Source organism: Hemitrygon akajei, chromosome 18 (genome assembly GCF_048418815.1).
Source record: "Hemitrygon akajei chromosome 18, sHemAka1.3, whole genome shotgun sequence".
NCBI classification, from domain to species: Eukaryota; Metazoa; Chordata; class Chondrichthyes; order Myliobatiformes; family Dasyatidae; genus Hemitrygon; species Hemitrygon akajei.
In genome coordinates, this window is record NC_133141.1 from 53,277,335 (window position 1) to 53,294,737 (window position 17,403).

The 17,403-nt window shown below is 39.9% G+C and overlaps 1 protein-coding gene across 1 annotated transcript in view; it reads left to right on the forward strand.

Moving 5' to 3' along the window:
* Positions 1–16,694, forward strand: part of psmc5 (proteasome 26S subunit, ATPase 5) — a 38,449-nt gene extending 21,755 nt beyond the window's left edge. Inside the window, exons 8-13 of the mRNA XM_073071681.1 lie at positions 3,245–3,371; positions 10,106–10,296; positions 10,966–11,064; positions 13,098–13,208; positions 15,302–15,388; positions 16,544–16,694. Coding sequence (XP_072927782.1) covers positions 3,245–3,371; positions 10,106–10,296; positions 10,966–11,064; positions 13,098–13,208; positions 15,302–15,388; positions 16,544–16,597 — 669 coding nt within the window. The 3' untranslated portion in view covers positions 16,598–16,694. The remainder of the gene's footprint in view (positions 1–3,244; positions 3,372–10,105; positions 10,297–10,965; positions 11,065–13,097; positions 13,209–15,301; positions 15,389–16,543) is intronic.
* The last annotated feature ends 709 nt before the right edge of the window (positions 16,695–17,403 follow it).

Here is a 17,403-nt window from a genome sequence, read left to right on the forward strand (position 1 = left end):
GAACACTGCGGCCTTTACTACGGTGCGGCTAATGCATGGTTTTTTTTCATGCCGCCAAAAACATTTTGCCTCGTAACAGTAGACCAATAAAATTGATGAGTAGTTCACAGAGGTCCAATGAAATTGTACGATAAATCAAGCGCACTTTCACAATTAAATTATTGTAAATCGGTCATTTGTACTCACCCTCATCAACATGGAAAACACTCGAAGAAAAGTATTGTGCTGCCTTTATGGCAGTTATTTAGTTTATAATATTTTCGCTTAGTAATTCATTTGTTAGTATTTTCTAGTTAAAGTTAGAAGTGTTTTAAGTATATTTGTTTTCTGTACTACATCCCGGGATGCTATGACGTCACATCCGGTTTCGCCGCATCTTGTGGGGAAAATACCGGTTTGCGATAAACGGAAAGGAGGGGGCGAGCGCATTAGACCCGCTGCAAACATATGATGCAGCTTTTAAGTTAAAGGCGATCAATAACTTTTCCTGGTAGGCAGCAGTATATATTTTTTTACCAGTCGTTAGGAGATATTGGAATGTTGTTCGTGCACTGTTCAGTAAAAAAGTATACGCAACGTAATTTGTGTGTTACCGATACGTATGTATATTTAAAAGTAGCCGTGTTACAGGCATGGTTCGAAAAAAAAGCATTTGCAATATGTATTTGTTTATGTTACCATACGGATTTAATTAAAAGTTAAAAAATCCTCACGTGTAATATCTTTCTGTGTAAATATCTCATATTACAACGTGGGACACCTGCGGCTTAAAATCCGGTGCGGCTTGTACAAGTACAAAATTGATTTTCTTTCTAAAATTAGAGCCTGCAGCTTTTAATCAGGTGCGCTCTGTAGTCCGGAATCTACGGTAGATGTTTTTTATTGGGGATATTCAGGCCTCTAAACATCTTTTCTATCACCCCAGTTTATAGAACTTCAGTTTTGAAGTCTGCTACTTGCATTTACTGATTCGTAATCTGTAATCAGTTAACAAGCAGTTTAGATTTTTATTTCAGAAGGGACCCAGCTGGTGTGAAAAATATTGGCTGGCACATATCTGTATAACATCCAAGTACTTGGTGTACAATTCCACTTTGTTTATGGAAATGCTTGACTCTTGCAATACAGTCATGTCTAGCTTTTCTGCCACTTTTAAACAAGCTTTACCAAAATAACATTTTCCTTAACAGAAGTCTTTTTAAAATCTTACTATTCCAGTAAGTTATCCTTTAATTGCCTGGTTACATGGAGAAGTAGTCCCATGAGGGAATTGAAATATAAAATCAGTTAAAATTTAATTTAGACATTTTACAAAAAGCCATGTTTATTAAAGCTGAATAAACTGGCTCGATGGAGACAAAGCTAAGAGAGAAGTAGCACTTCTCTCCTAAATGGACTACAAACAAGCTGTTAGTGGGTCAGAATTTAAACTTAGTTTTAAGACTGATTTACCAGCTTTTTGATAGGATGCCATTCTGTAGAGAGTCCTGCTATTCTTAAATTCTGCGTAATACTTTTCAGTATTTTTCTAATCCAACGTGGTGCATGTTCCCTTTCTGTCTTCAAAGGTACAGAATTATCCCTTTAAAAATACATTGCTTAAAGTGAAGTAAGCTGTTATTAAAATATACAGGCCTCCAAAAGTTTTGAAGGGCAACATTCTTTTTGGCAGGGAAATTGGGTCTGAGTCAATTACTGGTTTGAATTCCAGTCTGAAATTTCCACCTGTACCCCTATTTATTTGGCTGGATGTGCAGGTTCCACCATCATTCCTGAGTTTCTCACTGGCCTGGACTCTGTCTATGCCCCATGAGTTCTGTGAAGAGGCCCAGTCCCAAAAAATTCCCTAACCCACTACGACAGCTGGTAGAGGTAGGGATGGATTTTAAAAATTGTAATTGAAATATGATTAAAGTATATGTAAAATAAGTATTTAATAAGATGATACCACAAATAATTATGAACATGGAACTATAGCAATTTAATTTGCCTTCTAAGTCTTTGAAATCAGTATAGAGTCTTGGATCCAGTATTTGGTCTAAATTTTGGCACAGAATTTGAGAGGCAGTTTCTTTCCCAAGCTGATGCTGTAACTTCCCAGCAAGAGTTCAAATCCGTCTGTGATTCCTGGAATTTCATACTTCACAGCAAGTGTGCAGAAATCCAAACAGAGCCATCAGCAAAAGCACAATTTAGTGTGTTGTGTTTTCTATGAATGATCTCCATTGAAAGCTGGGTACACCAAATAAGTTTACTGTGACAGTAATTTAATTGTTAACAGCAGCTTACCCTAATTCCTGTGTGTAAATATTACTAGCTTACATTTTAGCAATATAGACTGGGTGTTAAGTGGCTTAAATATACTTTCTGTGGTACCAGTGGCCTTAGCAATAATGTTGGTCCAGAGTTACTTATGCTTTTCTTAAAACTTTGTCAACTTAAAGTACATTCTACTTTGTTTTTTTTTTAAGTACAAAGGCTACTGTAACTTTCTAATCAGCTGTGTTCTTATTAAATGGAGTAACAACATCAAGGACCTGTGTGGCTTATTCCTGTTCCTAATTTGTATTGTTGGATCTGACTGTTTTATTCTTAGATTGGATTGTTTAATTGTTTCTTGCAGTTCAACCATCAATTATCTGCTTATATTTTATATAATTATTAACAAGTAACTGCTTAGTTTGCTTCCCAGTGGTAAGTGTATGTTTATGTAGGTTTAATATGCCCCTAGTGGTTATACAAAGTATAACTCCGGAAAGATCTGGAAGCTTTTTTGTACTGCATTATTTGCATAATGGCTATCTCATTGGTTGGCTCTTATCTACATATTTGAATGGAATTTTCCTTATCTATGGGTATAAATGCACCTGACTTAAGGCAGTGGCATTTTAGTTCTTAGCATCTTAGTCTCTTACTTCTTGGCTGTCCCTTCACTTAGTTGTCCTCTGTCACTGTCTGTTTCAATTTTTCATTGTTCTATCAATCCTTATTGAAACAATTGTAAAGCAATGAGTTTTGTGCTCCTTTCCTGACTTCTGAAAGAACCTTGAATTTAAACATCAGAATCCAACAATATGTTATTCTATAAAATTTTATGGATATGTTTAAATGGTTTATTTTTCATAAGGTAAATTTTGTGAGTTAAGCAGTATAGTCTTCACATCTCTGGTTGAAGGCAAATCTTTAAAAGATTACTTTTTTTATTATGGCATTGGATCTTATTTGTATGTTTATTATGTTGTAGGGTGTGCTGCTGTATGGACCTCCAGGCACAGGAAAGACATTGCTTGCAAGAGCAGTGGCCCATCATACTGACTGTACTTTCATCCGTGTTTCTGGCTCTGAACTCGTGCAGAAATTCATTGGCGAGGGTATGTGCTTGATGAGTGTTTAATATTTCCTTTGAAAGATGGCATCTTTTAATGATGTGACTATATTGCTCTTCTACTAGCACTTCAAGTACCCAAGATATGGAACTGTTTTAAATCCACAGCCTGACTCGATTGATAGCAATTTCATCTTGAGCCAGGCATAAATGAATTGTGCTGCATAGATTATGTGTACCTTCTGTTTTATATTTCCCTTGTTCTCTTCATTTTTCCTACTTAGTGATATCATTGTAAGGGTGTTGGCAGACCTTAAAATTGTCAGATATGCTATAGTAAGGATCTCCAGATGGTAAAACATTACCAGTGTGGGCAATGTTCTATTACTGACTGCTCTTTAAGCTACTTTTTCAGCTCTGAATTTGTACAGAAGTTTATTAATTTGCATGTTTTTCGTAAGAGTCTTGACAGCATGTGTAAACTATTTGCCCATGTGTATTTATGTAGACCAAACTTGAGTCATTAGCTGATGGTCTTTTTCTGTCATGGGACTTTAAATGAAAATGCAGAAATTCAAGTTACTTGGCGCTATTTATCCCAAAGAGGAAGAAGTATTCTAATGGCAAGATGACACAACCATGGATACAAGGGAAGTCTAAGCCAACATAATAGCCAAAGAGAGGGCATATAATAGAGCAAAAGTTAGTGGAAAGTTAGGGGGTTGGGAAACTTTTAAATACCAACAGAAAACAGCTAAAAAAAATCATTAAGAAGGTAAAGATGGAATACCAAAGTAAGCTGGCCAATAATATTAAAGAGGATGCAACAAGTTTCTTCAGATATATAAAGTGTAAAAGAGAGGCAAGAGGGGATATTAGACTGCTGGAAAACTATACTGGAGAGGTAGCAATGGGAGACAAGAAGATGGTGGATGAACTGAATAAGTATTTTGCATCAATCTTCACTGTGGAAGACACAAGCAGTATAGTGGAAGTTCGAGGTCTCAGGGTCATGAAGTGTGTGAAGTTACCATTACTAGGGAGAAGATTTTGGGAAACTGAAAGGTCTGAAGGTAGAAAAGTCACCTGGACCAGATGGTGTACACCCCAGGATTCTGAAAAAGGCGGTTGAAGAGATTGTGGAGGCATTAATAATGATCTTCCAAGAATCACTGGATTCTGGAATGGTTCTGGAGGACTGGAAAATTGCAAATGTCATTTCACTCTTCAAGAAGGGAGAGAGGCAGAAGAAAGGAAATTGTATGCCAGTTATTCTGACCTCAGTTGTTGGGAAGATGTTGGAATTGGTTGTTAAGGATTGTGGTTTTGTGGTACTTGGAGGCACAGCAAGCAGAATAGACAAAGGAGAATCAGTTGATATTGTGTGCAGGTGTCCCCTGCTTTATGAATGTTCGCTTTACGCCACTTCGCTTTTACAAAAGACCTATATTAACCTGTTTTCGCATTACAAAGAGGATCTTCACTTTTACGAAAATTTTTCCCATATAAATTAATGGTTCTTCGCTTTATGCCATTTCGGCTTAAGAAAGGTTTTATAGGAACGCTCTACCTTTGCAAGGGACCTGTACTTGGATTTTCAGAAGACCTTTGACAATGTGCCACACATGATGTTGCTTAACAAACTTGTGAGGCCATAGTGTTACAGGAAAGATTTTAGCATGGATAAAGCAGTCACAAGGAAATCTGCAGATGCTGGAAATTCAAGCAACACACACAAAATGCTGGTAGAACGCAGCAGGACGGGCAGCATCTATAGGAAGAAGTACAGTCGACGTTTTGGGCTGAGACCCTTCGTTAGGACTAATTGAAAGAAAAGATAGTAAGAGATTTGAAAGTGGGAGGGGGAGATCCAAAATGATAGGAGAAGACAGGAGGGGGAGAGATGAAGCTAAGAGCTGGAAAGGTGATTGGCAAAAGGGATACACAGCTAGAGAAGGGAAAGGATCATGGGACGGGAGGCCTAGGAAGAAAGAAAGGGGAGGGGAGCACCAGAGGGAGATGGAGAACAGGCAAGGAATGATTGTGAGAGGGACAGAGAGAAAGAGAGAGAGAGAGAGAAAAGAAAGAAAAGGGAATAAATAAATAAGGGATGGGGTAAGAAGGGGAGGGGGGCATTAACGGAAGTTAGAGAAATCAATGTTCATGCCGTCAGGTTGGAGGCTACCTAGACGGAATATAAGGTGGTGTTCCTCCAACCTGAGTTTGAATTCATCTTGACCATAGAGGAGGCCATGGATTGACATATCAGAATGGGAATGGGACGTGGAATTAAAATGTGTGGCCACTGGGAGATCCTGCTTTCTCTGATGGACAGAGTGTAGGTTGGGAGACCGTTTCGCTGAACTACGCAACTCCCTTGTCCATTCGTCCCCCCCATCCCTTCCCACTGATCTCCCTCCTGGCACTTATCCTTGTAAGCAGAACAAGTGCTACACCTGCCCTTACACTTCCTCTCCCACCATCATTCAGGGCCCCAGACAGTCCTTTCAGGTGAGGCGACACTTCACCTGTGAGTCGGCTGGTGTGGTATACTGCGTCCGGCGCTCCTGGTGCGGGCTTCTATATATTGGTGAGACCCGACGCAGACTGGGAGACCGTTTCGCTGAACACCTACGCTCTGTCCGCCAGAGAAAGCAGGATCTCCCAGTGGCCACACATTTTAATTCCACGTCCCATTCCCATTCTGATATGTCTATCCATGGCCTCCTCTACTGTCAGGATGGGGCCACACTCAGGTTGGAGGAACAACACGTTATATTCTGTCTAGGTAGCCTCCAGTCTGATGGCATGAACATTGATTTCTCTAACTTCCATTAATGCCCCCCCTTTTTTCTTTTTTTCCTCTCTGCCCATCACTCCTTGCCTGCTCTCCATCTCCCGCTGGTGCTCCCCTCCCCCTTTCTTTCTCCCGAGGCCTCCCGTCCCATGATCCTTTCCCTTCTCCAGGTCTGTATCCCTTTTGCCAATCAACTTTCCAGCTCTTAGCTTCATCCCTCCCCCTCCTGTCTTCTCCTATCATTTCAGATCTCTCCCCCCCCCCCCCCCACTACTTTCAGATCTCTTACTATCTCTTCTTTCAGTTAGTCCTGACGAAGGGTCTCGGCCCGAAATGTCGAGTTTGTGTGTATTGCTTGGATAAAGCAGTGGCTGGTTGGCAGGAGTGAAAGAGTGGGAATAAAGAGAGCCTTGTCTGTTGAGATTGATTCTTTTTATATTGTATGTTAATGACTTGGATGATGGAATTGATAGCTTTGTTGCAACGTTTGCAGGTAATACAAAGATAAGTGGAGGGTCAGGTAGTATTTTTTCGACAATATTTTTATTAGAGGACATGGTGTAAAGGAGAATTGTGCAGTTCATAATGTAACAAATGTACAATTCATATTTATGAAAGAGATGCACCCATAGTACAAACATTATCCCCCCCCCCCCCCCCCAAGTTCCCAACTTCAAGCCATCAATGCATTGGCAAAAAGGGTTAAACAGAACCTTTGTCCCCACAGAGCTGCATTGGTATAGGGAAGGTGTATTTTTCTAATACATAGGCTGTTGTATGATAACAAATTTGAGTCTGAAGAGTTTTATTGGAAAATGCTGGAGGTCAGGGATTTATGTACTGAGGAAAGGGAGAGAATAGACCTTTAGTCTGGCTGAGAATTTTGAAAATATTCAAGAAAGGGTCCCCACACCTTTTGGAACTCCAAAAACTGGATAGGTATATGGACAGGAAAGGAATGGAGGGTTATGGGCTGAGTACAGGTCAGTGGGACTAGGTGAGAGTAAGCATTTGGCACGGACCAAAAGGGTCAAGATAGCCTGTTTCCGTGCTGTAATTGTTATATGGTTATATGTTATGTCTGAATTGAGGATTGAGTAGTGGATCTTCTCAGGGTGTAGACTGGACATGATGTCCCTGAGCCACTGAGTGTGGGTGGGCGGGGCAGCATCCCTCCACCTGAGTAAAACTGTGCGCTTCGCCAACAGAGAAGCAAAAGACAGTGCGACGTTTAGTCGGACTTAGGTTCATGTCCCCCTCTCCGAAGGTGCCAAAAAGGGAATCAAAGGGTTAGGTTCCAGATTGTAAGTATTTGGGATAGAGTTTGGAAGACATCTTGCTAGTATTTTTCCAAACTAGAGCATGTCCAATACATATGGATGAGGGAAGTGTCGCCTCTTTTGCATTTGTGGTAACAGGGATTAACATCTGGGTAAATGCGAGATAATTTAGTTTTAGACATATGGGCCCTGTGTACGACCCTGAACTGTAACAGGCAGTGGCGGGCACATAAAGAGGTTGAGTTCACTAATTTGAGGACTTCATCCCATACCTCCTCTGACATTGAAAAATTTAAATCTTGCTCCCAGGCAGTTTTAATTTTGTCAAGAGAGGCTTGCCTCAGAGCTGCCAGCTTGTCACAGATAATAGATATTAGAAACTTACGCAATGAATTCATACAGAGAAACAAATCAATGGCGTTTGTGCCGGGTGTCTCAGGGAAGTTTGGTATCAGAGGGCAGATAAAATGTCTAATTTGCAAATATCTGAAGAAATGAGTGTTGGGTAGATTAAACTTTTCAGACAATTGTTCAAATGATGCAAAACTGTTGTCAAATAAAAGATCTTTAAAGCATCTGATGCCCTTTCTGTACCAGTCTTGAAATGTTGAATCATGTATAGAAGGCTGGAAGAGCTGATTATGTAGAATAGGGCTTGAAAGAAAGAAGGTATGGAGACCACTAGGCTTTCTGAACTGAGCCCACACTCAGGGTGTGCCCGATGACAGGATTAGTAATTGGTTTAGACATATGAAAAGGGAGTGCGGACCCAGGAAGTGCAGAGATGGAAACATTCTTAGAGTTCAGCTCCATTGTCACCCATAATGGGCAGTCGGACTGATTATAAAAATGAGACCAAAAGATGAGACAACGAATGTTAGCTGCCCAGTAGTGTAAGTGGAAATTGGGCAGAGCCATGCCCCCAACACTTAGATTTTTGAAGATGAATGGGGCAGGTAGTTTTGAGGAAATAGGGAGGCTACAAGGAGAAATTGGAGAATGGCAGGTGGAATATGGTGTCAGGAAGTGTATGGTCCTGTACTTTGGTTTAAAAAAAGGGTTGATTATTTTCTAAATGGAGAGAAAATACAAAAAGCTGAGGTGCAAAGGGATTTGGGAGTCATTTTGCTGGATTCCCTAAAGGTTAATTTGCAGGTTGAATCTGTGGTGAGGAAGGCAAATGCAAGGATGTAATGTTGAGACTTTATAAAGCACTGGTGAGGCCTCACTTGGAGTATTGTGTAGTTTTGGGCCCCTTATCTCAGGAAGGATGTGCTGAAACTGGGGAGGGTTCAAAGGAAGTTCATGAAAATGATTCCAGAATTAAACGGCTTGTCATATGAAGAGTGTTTGATGGCTCTGGGCCTATATTCACTGGAATGTAGAAGAATGGAGGGATGACTTAATTGAAACTTATCAATGGTGAAAGGCCTTGATAGCGTGGATGTGGAGAAGATGTTTCCTATGGTGGGAGTGTCTAAGACCAGAGGACACAGCCTCAAAATTGAGGGGTTTCCTTCTAGAATGGAGATGAGGAGGAATTTCTTTAGCCAGGCAGTGATTGATCTGTGCAATTCATTGCCACAGGCTACTGTGGAGGCTAAGTCTTTATGCATATCTAAGGCAGAGGTTGTTAGATTCTTAATTGTTCAGAGCATGAATGGATATGGGGGGGGGGGGGGTGGGAAAGCAGGAGATTGAGAGGAAAACTGTATCAGCCATGATGACATGGTGGAGCAGGCTCATTGGGCCAAATGGCTTAATTATGCTCCTATATCTTATGGTCTTTTATTCTTATTTCCACACAAATGCACACATCACATTCAGGACAGAGGACCGAGGCTAATTTTAATTAACTCACTAGTGATCTGCCATATTATGATGAAAATTGATCCTTTACATAAATATTTCACTTCCCACCCTTAAAGCGATGATTCATACGTAAGCATGTTTGCATTGACCTCAACCCACTACTCAGTGGTCACTTGTAAGTTTGCTCAACAGTATGCAAAGAAGCCATGTGATAGACCAATCTTTTTTAAAAATCTGATATCCAGTTTTCAGTATGTCTGTTGGATTTTTTTGGATTATAATCAACAGTTGGAGTTCTGATACATAGGTGATAATGACACCACTGTTGCAGCCTAGCATTGGCTTTGGAGATTTTCCTCAGAAGGGACTTAGTACAAATGACAACAAATACCTACACCACCTTGACAAAATATTGACACATTTCCAGTAGACTCTGTCACAGCTATCCAAGGAACCAGTTTGGTTACTGCAGGAAATAACAGTATTCAGCAATAAAGGTTGCATACTAGTAAATGAATAAATATTGAAAACAGGAACTCAAGTTAATTGATTCCTGATGTTTGGGACCTTGATTGAAAGTCGAAACCAGCTCATATCTTGAGCTGCTTTTTATCTGAATCATTCTGCACCAAATTATTGCATTATCTTCTGAGATATTGCAAAAATGTTGTTTTGGAGGAGAATATTCCATTTTTCTGCCAATTCATCTTGATTAGCAGACACCTAACTTGTGAGCTCTTCAAAGAAGATTTCCATTGTTTACATAGTGCCTTGGGAAAGTCTTGGCTTATGAAAGGCACTACATAAATGGTAAATAGCTAGGGATTTGTCATTCCCATAATTAATAAATGATATTAAAATACATTTTCATTTTTTATATTACTTTTCTAGGTGCTCGTATGGTCCGTGAGCTATTTGTGATGGCTAGGGAGCATGCTCCATCTATCATCTTCATGGATGAAATTGATTCTATTGGTTCATCACGGTTGGAAGGTGGTTCTGGTGGTGACAGTGAAGTGCAGCGCACAATGTTGGAACTTCTCAATCAGCTAGATGGGTTTGAAGCCACGAAGAATATTAAGGTACAGTTTAATTTTGACAAATATTAGTGTTGGTAGGTAGTGTGAAAGTCGCAAACGTCTGTTTGCAAGTGTGTTATGCAGGGTACAGAGAGGTGTGTGTCTCTTCCTCCTGTAAAACACAATTGAAATTGTATCTCAAACTGTCTTCTGTGCATCGACCCTTGGTTACTCAGAGAAGTACATTTCTTTGTGCATATATTGGAGTCCTGGTTAAGCAGTGATTCCCTGCATTGTCTTGAAGATGAGAGCAGGACTCACTGGTTGACTATTGAGTAAGTAGAATAACTGTGATTGGTGTTGTTGCTTGACAAAGACAAAAACAATCTTTGTGTAGATTCTGAACAAAATTTAAACTGAAAAAGTATCTAGTGCTACATTGGTAAGGAAGAACTAGAATTTGATTGTAAGCAAGGTGGAAGAACGGAAACCTGATTGGATGAGGACTGACCAATCAGGAAGGACAGACTACATGGTTATAAATACTGCTGGACTCGATGTGCCCAGGCATAATCCCTGAAGAAGGTGGCAGAGTTAGTCATTGAAACATCCGTTATAATTGATACTTGAATCCAGCTGGAAGTCCAAGAAGAGTTTATTCATCAAAACTTAAACTATTACTTCTGATAACCTGTGATTCAAGCCTTTCACCTGTTTCCATGTTTGGCACAGGTAATCATGGCAACCAATAGAATTGATATCCTGGATCCTGCATTACTAAGACCAGGACGAATTGACAGGAAAATAGAATTTCCTCCTCCAAATGAAGAGGTGAGTAGAAAATTATATCCTGTGGTTGGAAGATCTTTTTGTTTAAAATTATCAGTTCAGAAAAAATCCAATAAGTATGGCATTTCTAGACTTACACCTGCAGCATTTAAACATAATACAATGATATTCTTTGGAAATGCAGAGAGAGAGAGAGATAGCAGTTTCTTCAATCTGATAAGGGATGTTAGGCTGACGAGGGAGGGGATAGACTCATTGGTTTGTGTGGGTAATGCCAAATTGAACTAAGTGGAGGAGAAGAAAGAAACAGTTATGGTGAGGTGGAAGGGGGAAAGTGGAGGATGTTGAAAAGATGAGAGAACTGGTTGGATCAGGAGAGAGAAAGGAACAAGCAGTGCAAGTTATCTGAAATTGGAAAATTCAGTGTTCAGGTTTTAGACCACCCAGGTGGAACATGAGGTACTGTTCTTGTAGTTTGTATTTAGCCTCACCATCGCTGTGTTTCAGGAATCTGATGAGCAAGGGAAGTGAAACCAGATAACAAGGATGATAAGCAGATGGAACTAGGTGCGGGAGAGGGAGGGAGACCCAGGTGGTTGACTGTGTGGGTGATCGGCAGATAGAAGCAGGTTGGGGAGAGTATTTTTTTTTTGGAAAGATAAATAACTTTTTCCATTAATATTGGTAGTTCAATGTCCATGTTCAGAAATGGATAACACCTCCATTCAGGGCCCCAGTCCTTCCAGGTGAGGCAGCACTTTACCTGTGAATCTGTTGGGGTCGTTGCTTGTAACCAGTGCTCCCAATGGGTCTCACGAATGTAGAGAAGGATGCAAAGTAAATTTGGGGACCACTTTGGAGTGGAGCACCTCCACTCCATCTGCAAAAAAAACCGGAATTTTCCAGTGGCCAACCATTTTAGTTCCTATCCCCATTCCTGTTGTGGCATGTCGGTCCATGGCCGTTGCCTCAGAGTGGAGGAACAACTCATGTTCCATCCAGGTAGCCTTCAACCTGATGGTATCAATATTGATTTCTTCTTTCAGTAATGTTTCTCCCCTCCTCTTTCTCTCTTCTATTCCCCGCCTTGTCCTTTTACCTCCTACCTGCCTATCACCTCTCCCTGATATCCCCCCCCTTTCTCTCCCACGGTCCACTTTCCTACCAAATTACTTCTTCTCCAGCCCTTTGCTTTTTGCACCAATCACTTCCCAGCTTCTTCCTCTCTTCCCCCACCCCCCCAAACCAAACCTGGATTTATCTATCATCTTCCAGCTTGACCTCCTTCCCCTTTTGACTTCCTTATCCTGGCATTTTCCCTCTTGCTTTCCAGACCTGATGAAGGGTCTCTGCTTAAAATGTCAACTGTTTATTCATTTCCATAGATGCTGCCTGACCTGCTGAGTTCCTCCAGCACTTTGTGTGTGCTGCAATATATAGTTACATGGTTTTGACGTGACCTGCACATTGATTGTAAATTATAGTAGCTCAGAAAAGTCTCTTCCTATTTGTAGAAGACAAACTGGTTAACATTTCAGCTAGACTGAAGGCTCTTTGAGCTGAAACATAAACTCTATTTCTGCTTCCATGGATACTGCCTGACCTGCTGAGTGCTTTCAGCATTTCTAGTTTTTTTAATTCCATATTTACAGCCATCTGTCTTTTTATTTTTCATTTATTGGTTCATATTAAATTCTATGACCATATTTCTGGTTTGATTTTGGACTGATAACGTAGTACACCAAAAGCAAACAGGAAAATTATGAATTCCATAACTGGAAAATGAAGAGATTTGTGTATGGAAGTCTTATGATTTTTTTAGAATTATTTGATCAAAGGCTAATGTTTGTTCTAGTTGCAGTTCATTACAGCATTTCAATTTTATTTGCTTGTCTACGTATTTTATCCAAGAAAACAATTATTTCCATATTCACTTGAACAATAGAAATTTAATTCAGCAGATTTCCTTTTACTAAAGGAATCAGTTAAGCATGAATGTTTTTTAAGAGAACACAGCTTGAGCTACTTTTATTTGGTAAAATTGTTTCGTTTCCTTCTCTTCTCCCTTCATTCAGGCCCGTCTTGACATTTTGAAGATACATTCTCGAAAGATGAATTTAACACGTGGCATCAATTTGCGTAAGATTGCAGAACTAATGCCAGGAGCATCGGGTGCAGAAGTAAAGGTGAGTGTTAGAGTAAAGTTAATTCTTCCTGTGCCATGCCTTCCTTTAAAATGTACTTTTGTACCTATATAAGTAGTGTAGTGAATTAAATGCAAAGTCTTTTGCTTCACACTTCATATGGAAATATCAATGCCCTGGATGGAAAGTCCTATAAAAAAGTAGTAGATGCGGCCCAGTCCATCATGGGTAAAGCCTTCCTCATATTTGAGCAGATCTACATGGAGTGCTATCGCAGGAAAGCAGCATCCATCATCCAGTCACAAACGAGAAAATCTGCAGATGCTGGAAATCCAAGGCAACACACACAAATGCTGGAGGAACTCAGCAGGCCAGGCAGCATCTATGGAAAAATGTACAGTCGACGTTTCAGGCCGAGAAGGGGAGAGTCACATCGCAAACAGCAGAAGACTGGAAGAAAGAAAAGGGTAGCACCAACCTAATGGCATGAACATTGATTTCTTGAACTTCCGGTAATTCCCCCCCCCCCACCTTTTCCCTCTCTCACCTCATCTCCTTGCCTGCGCATTGCCTCCTGGTGCTCCTCCCCTCTTGTTCTTCCATTGCCTTCTATTCTCTCCTATCGGACTCCCCCTTCTGCAGCTCTTTTGTCTCTTCAATCAACTTCCCAGCTCTTTACTACACCCCTCCCCCTCCTGGTTTTAACTGTCACCTTGTGTTTCTCCCTGCCCTCCCCCTCTTAAATCTATTCCTCATCTTTTTTTTCTCCAGTCCTGCCAAAGGGTCTCGGTTCGAAACGTCGACTGTACTTTTTCCCATAGATCCTGCCTGGACTGCGGAGTTCCTCCATCATCTAGTCCCCCACCAGCCAGGACGTACTCTCTTGTCACTGCTGCCATCAGGGAGAGGGTACAGGAGCCTCAGGACGCACACCACCAGGTTCAGGATCAGTTATTACCCCTCAACCATCAGGCTTTTGAACCAGTGGGAATAACTTCACTTGCCTCATCACTGAATTGTTGCCACAAGCTATGGACTCACTTTCAAGGACTCTTCATCTCATGTTCTTGATATTTTTTGCTTATTATTTTTTTTAATTTGCAGTTTGTTGTCTTTTGCACATTGTTTGCCCATCCTGTTGGGTGTGGTCTTTCATTAATTTGATTATGTTCCTTGGATGTACTGTCTATGCCCTCAAGAAAACAAATCTCAGGGTTGTATATGGTGACATGTATGTACTTTGATAATAAATTTACTTTGAACTTTACAACAGTTAAACCTGCTGAGTAAGATACTAGCATTTAGATGCTTTGCACATTTCTGTTGTTCCAAATCTACCTGCAGGTAATTGTGAACTGAAAAACTGATTTTAAGTGAAAATAGTTGTTCTGTTTAACAATCTGATCTTTCGTCAATTTAAAAAAAAATGTGGTATTGTGTCATTTGACACATTGTAACCATGCTAGATAAAAATTTGCAGCCTATAGGCACATCAAGTGTGTTATTTAAGTATTTTAAATGTAATTGGTATTTTTCCCTTCCTAAAATCCTTATTAAATCTGCATTAAATCTTTAACATCAATGTGCTGGAGGAATTTGGGCCAGGCAGCATCTGTGGGAGGAAAAGAATTGTCGCATTCTAATGCAAGGTTTCTACCCAAAATTTAAGACAATTTCTTTTCTCCCATGGGTGTTGCTTGACCACTGAGTTCCTCTGGCAGGTTGTTGCTCCAGATTCCCACATCTGTGGTCTCTGACAGCTACTAAATTTTTAGCCCTTGGTGTTGATCTGTCTGGTAATGAAAAGAACATAATTCTTGTTGGTCTCATCATTTTATACACCTCAATTTAATCTTGGCCAGCACAAGCTGATTAAATTTCTCCATGCAAGTAAAACTCCCTATCGTTTTTTGTTTAAATTCAAACATGTTTCTTTTATTTGACTAGTGAAAGTGGGTGTCCCATTATTCACCTTATTTGGGATGGGCAAAAAATACTGGCATTGGAAAAATGCTGTACTCCATTGGCCATGTAGCTAAGTATGACAGATCAACAAGGTCTTAGTTAAAATAGTGTTTCTTAATCAAACATTTCTGAAAGAACCTATTTAATATATAGATGCTTTTATTTTGCAGGGTGTATGCACAGAAGCTGGTATGTATGCCTTGAGAGAACGGAGAGTTCACGTTACCCAAGAAGACTTTGAAATGGCAGTGGCCAAGGTAAGATGCTGTAAAAATTGTACCAATCAAATATAATTGAGAATTCTGTAATTTTGGTTGAGTGAAACAATGCATTACATATTTGTTCTCTTTTGAATCACAAAATAATTTGAGTTGCGAATGTGTGGTATGGGATATTGGAATTGTAACATGCTTGGGGAGGGCAGTGAGAGGAAGTCAAAACCTTAATGATTTGTACTGTAGCCTAATTGAACAGGAGCCCCAAACTAATCCTATGGTGCATATTTCTGCTGATGTATCTATCCTATTTTCCCTGAAAACTTGATCTCTATTTGAAGGAAAAAAAACTTGTTATAAAGCATATGCTTCAGAAATCCTCCCAATTTAAAATACTACCCATTCCCTCTTTGAAATGATTTCAATTGATCTCACTGCCATCCCAGCCAGAAATTGTTACCGTTCGCAATATCTAACCCTGAATAACTTAAAAGCCACAAATCTTTTCTATCCGTCCATGTTTGTGTGTGCACATTTTTAAGTAGTTCTTTATACTGGTTTACCTAAAATGGACTCATTTAGTTTTTATACGCTTTTACAGCTATTCTTGTACTTGTGAAATTATGAGCTCAATTATAAAGTTAAAAAATGTGCGGGCAAGTACAGGCTATATTTCTGGAATCCAAGATGCCTCTTCATCATCCCTGCAGCATATTTAATTGAATAATCTATTTTCTGCTCCTCCAAATATATTTGTGTATTTTTCTATATGGTGACTTGAGATTTCCAGCTTTTCAGTATATTGCATTCATTTATACTGGCTTCATTCCATGCATGTCAGCTTGATGTTACACTCCTATCTTTTATTTTCCACTGGAAAAGCACCAGAATCAAAATCTGGTCTGGAGATATTTCTGATACTTCCTTGGAATCTGACTGGCACCCATTCTAACGTGAAAGGGTGACTTTGATTACTAGCATGTTGCACACTATCACGACTTGGTGTCCACGTTCCTGTTCAGCAAAATAGATTCAAAACTTTTATCTACATCTCATTTTTCTGTTGGTATTTCCAATAAAAGAACAATTGTTCTGATCTGTTTTTGGCACTCAAGGGATCTCTGTTAAACTTTGTCACTTAATTATTCACTGCTCTTTGCGATAATCCTGTTTACCAGTATTATCCTTTCATTGCAGGTAATGCAAAAGGACAGCGAGAAGAACATGTCTATCAAAAAGCTTTGGAAGTAACTGTACATGCAGTGAAGTTGTTTGATATGAGATTGGGCTATTTGAAAATGTCAAGTTATTCTAAGCTTTATCTTTAATAAATGCCATAAAACTAGAAGTTTGTTGATGGTTAATTTAGCAGTGGTAAAACATGAAAATGCTTCTTTCCATGAACTCGACTGAGTGTTAATCTGGTAAAGGTATTTTTGCATGTTTTAAAAGTCTTAGTTTACTTGGGTCAACAAAATTGGTTTAATCTGTCAAAAGACAATGCAGTTGGTAATTCCAGGATGAAACAAAGGTTTTGCACCAACTTTGCTCATGATCCAAAAAAAAATACTATCTGTATAGAGTAAAGCTACTTGCATTTATCGACTGATCAAACCAAGAAATGGGTTAAATCGTGGGACATACAACATGGAAAGGGGCTGTTTGGTACATTAAGATCCTGCACCAGTTTTTACACTAATTCTACTCTATTTTCCCCAACATTCTTATCACCATATGCACACGCTCCTTGTTTGTTAGAGGTAATCTTTTGTTGTTGAGTCCGACTCTTTGTGACCTCATGGAGTCCACATGGTTTTCATGGCAAGATACAGAAGTAGATTGCCAGACCTTTCTTCCGCACAGATACTGCTGCTACCCAGGGTGGGACCCGGGACCATCTGCCTTTAAGTCCAGTGCCGATTCCGCTACACCACTAGCCGGCCCAGAGGTAATTTACAGTGGGCCAATTAAACTGATCAACCTGGACATTTTTGGGATGTGAAACGGAATCAGAAGACACCAATGTAGTTACAGGGAGAATGTGCAAACTCCACACA